The following is a 2,420-nucleotide window of genomic DNA, read 5'->3' on the forward strand; positions in this document are numbered from 1 at the left end:
TATATATATATATATATACATACACACACTAGAGGAAGCATTACAAAGCATTAAAAAAAAAAAAAACGTAACAACAACAAAATAATGTGATAATCAAAGCGGGCTTCAAGGAAATGAACAGACAGATAGTTAACATGATCATGAGGATAAACTATAGAATTACATCCACTTATTAGTTAATTAGGTTCCTCTTCCTGTCTTAACTATATATGTAAAATAAAAACTACGTACAGTACATACTAGTCCTCAATCATTAATAAGTTGTAATTGGAACTTTGTGATACTAATTGAAATTCATGTCTACTTACTTCTACAAACAACTAAACATTTCAACTTCGAGAATGAACATCTAGACACCTCAACTCGTGATACATTGTGGCTAATCGACACCCAACGCTGACATAACACATATATTATGAAAGGTGTCTAGATGATCATTTTGTAAGTTGCAGTTTTTAGTTAAGGTGTATTCTACCCATATCTATGCACTATGCGCTCCAATTTCAAGTTAGGCATTGGAACTTACTTCATGCTTCATGGTAACTGAAGATTACAACTTCAACACGAGAGTCGCACACTTCAGAAGAATCTAATAATACATAAGATCTCATGGTAATGAAAAGCACATATATATACAATATCTTATCTGTCATAATAAAGAACACAAGAACTGATAGCTAGCACTGTTTAGACTTAATAAACAGTTATTAACCACAATGTTATCAATAAACGAAATGGATATAGAAAAACCGCGTTGGCAGAAGGCATACATGTCTTTAGGATCGGTTCATCATTTGAAGCCTTTACAGGTTGATATGATCTGGCCAACCTTTGTATGCGCTTGCTCGATCTCTCTGCAAAGATGATTGTATAAGTTAAAAGTAATATTGGAAAAAACATAACATTTCTAAAGGAAATTTAATGTACGAAAGAAGTTAATGAATTCGTATTCATACTCACATTCTTTAGATCATCTACCATGGAAGCGTACCTCAAGCTTGTCTTCTCCGGTCATTTCTTCAACATATTCCTTAATATTGAAGATCGACTCTTTAAGCTGAGGGCTGTACCATACATTGATCAACTTTAATGACGCAATATCTCCAAAACTGTCTGGGATCTCCATAAGCTTATCACAGCTATTTATATCTAGTTTCTCGAGCACGGGAAAGGATTTCTCTGCATCAACCTGCCATTCAGAAAATTCCACCCTACCCAATTTTAGAAATTTGAGATTCTGGAAGGTGACATCTTCCATGTTCCATTCTTCCCCTCCTCGATGATTGCGTCTTCTAGACTTAGTTTTTGAAGGTTGGGTAGTCTAGCAATTCTTGACATTGAATCGGATGTCAGAGCGAGCCCTTGCAACCTCATTTTCTTCAAGCTCCAAGGGAAGCCGTGTGTATATTCATTGAATGAATCCCAAGAAGAAGATAAACGGAGTTCTTCAAGTTCGTTTAGGACATCCAATCTTGGAAAACAAATCTTCTCTGCTGAACAATCTGATAGTTGTTCGATACAGACTCTAAGGTTTTGAAGATTAGGAAACCTTTTGAAAATATTCTCCGTGTCTTCTGAACCGTGAAGGTAGAGCTCATATAATGTTCTCAAATTTTCTAACCTTGAGTCCTCGTCTAACCCAGTTGGTTCGTTGATGTATGGATCATAGAAAGAACAAATGTTGATACGCACATCTCGTAGCTTTGCAAGACTCCAAAAACAAGGCGATAGTATCATGTATGATCCCTCCGAGTTATCCACCATCAGAGTTTCTAGATTGCAGAGGTTTAAAAATGACGGAGGGAGAGCTTTTGACTTCGTCTGAATGAATAAGTACTTCAAATGAACGAGCATACCGATTTCATTCAGCAAAGAATCAGTCAATGTTATGCCGTGTAAATCCAAACTTTTAAGAAGCCTCAAGTGTTTTAGGTGACTGTTGTAGGGAAGACAATGCTCATCAACCTTCAGAGAGAGGAGGTGTTTAACATAAGGATTCTTCATTTCTGGATCAAACACGACAAAATTTTCATTGAAATGAAATAGATATTTATTAAAATGAATGATAATTCCACGTGGCATAAGATCCGAAGAAGAAGAAGTGGAAGACGGAGCTTCTGAACCTCCTATATAGTGAAGCAACTTTTCCTTTCTAGATTTTATATAACAAAAGTCATGCACAAGATCATGAATTTTGCAAATAGAATTATCGAAAGGTATTACCAAGCTACTGGTAATTAACTCATCCACTACTTCTTCTGCACTTTTCATCACAATCTGCTGCACAAGTCCTTGTGAAATCCACAAATTTTTCAACTCAGAGATCCTTATATCTTTGTCCTTTGGATAACTTGCAAGGTAAACCAAACACGGCTTTACGTGATCTGACAAATGGTCATAACTTAATTGTATAACCTTCA

The 2,420-nt window shown here is 35.8% G+C and overlaps 1 protein-coding gene across 1 annotated transcript; it reads right to left on the reverse strand.

Moving 5' to 3' along the window:
- Positions 1-542: 542 nt before the first annotated feature.
- Positions 543-2,414, reverse strand: LOC102594054 (putative late blight resistance protein homolog R1B-13). The gene is made up of 2 exons (XM_006360613.2): positions 992-2,414; positions 543-854 (listed from the first exon to the last, which is right to left on the reverse strand). Exons 1-2 carry the CDS (start codon positions 1,256-1,258, stop codon positions 804-806), a joined length of 318 nt encoding a protein of 105 aa, XP_006360675.2. The 5' UTR covers positions 1,259-2,414; the 3' UTR covers positions 543-803.
- Positions 2,415-2,420: the final 6 nt, after the last annotated feature.

This window comes from Solanum tuberosum, unplaced genomic scaffold, assembly GCF_000226075.1.
Source record: "Solanum tuberosum cultivar DM 1-3 516 R44 unplaced genomic scaffold, SolTub_3.0 scf00328, whole genome shotgun sequence".
Classification (NCBI taxonomy): Eukaryota; Viridiplantae; Streptophyta; class Magnoliopsida; order Solanales; family Solanaceae; genus Solanum; species Solanum tuberosum.

Coding starts and splice junctions, on each gene's coding strand:
- LOC102594054 (XM_006360613.2), bottom strand. CDS start 1,258: ATGGAAGATGTCACCTTCCAGAATCTCAAATTTCTAAAATTGGGTAGG. Junction 855..991: donor CCGGAGAAGACAAGCTTGAG/GTACGCTTCCAT, acceptor TCATCTTTGCAG/AGAGATCGAGCAAGCGCATA.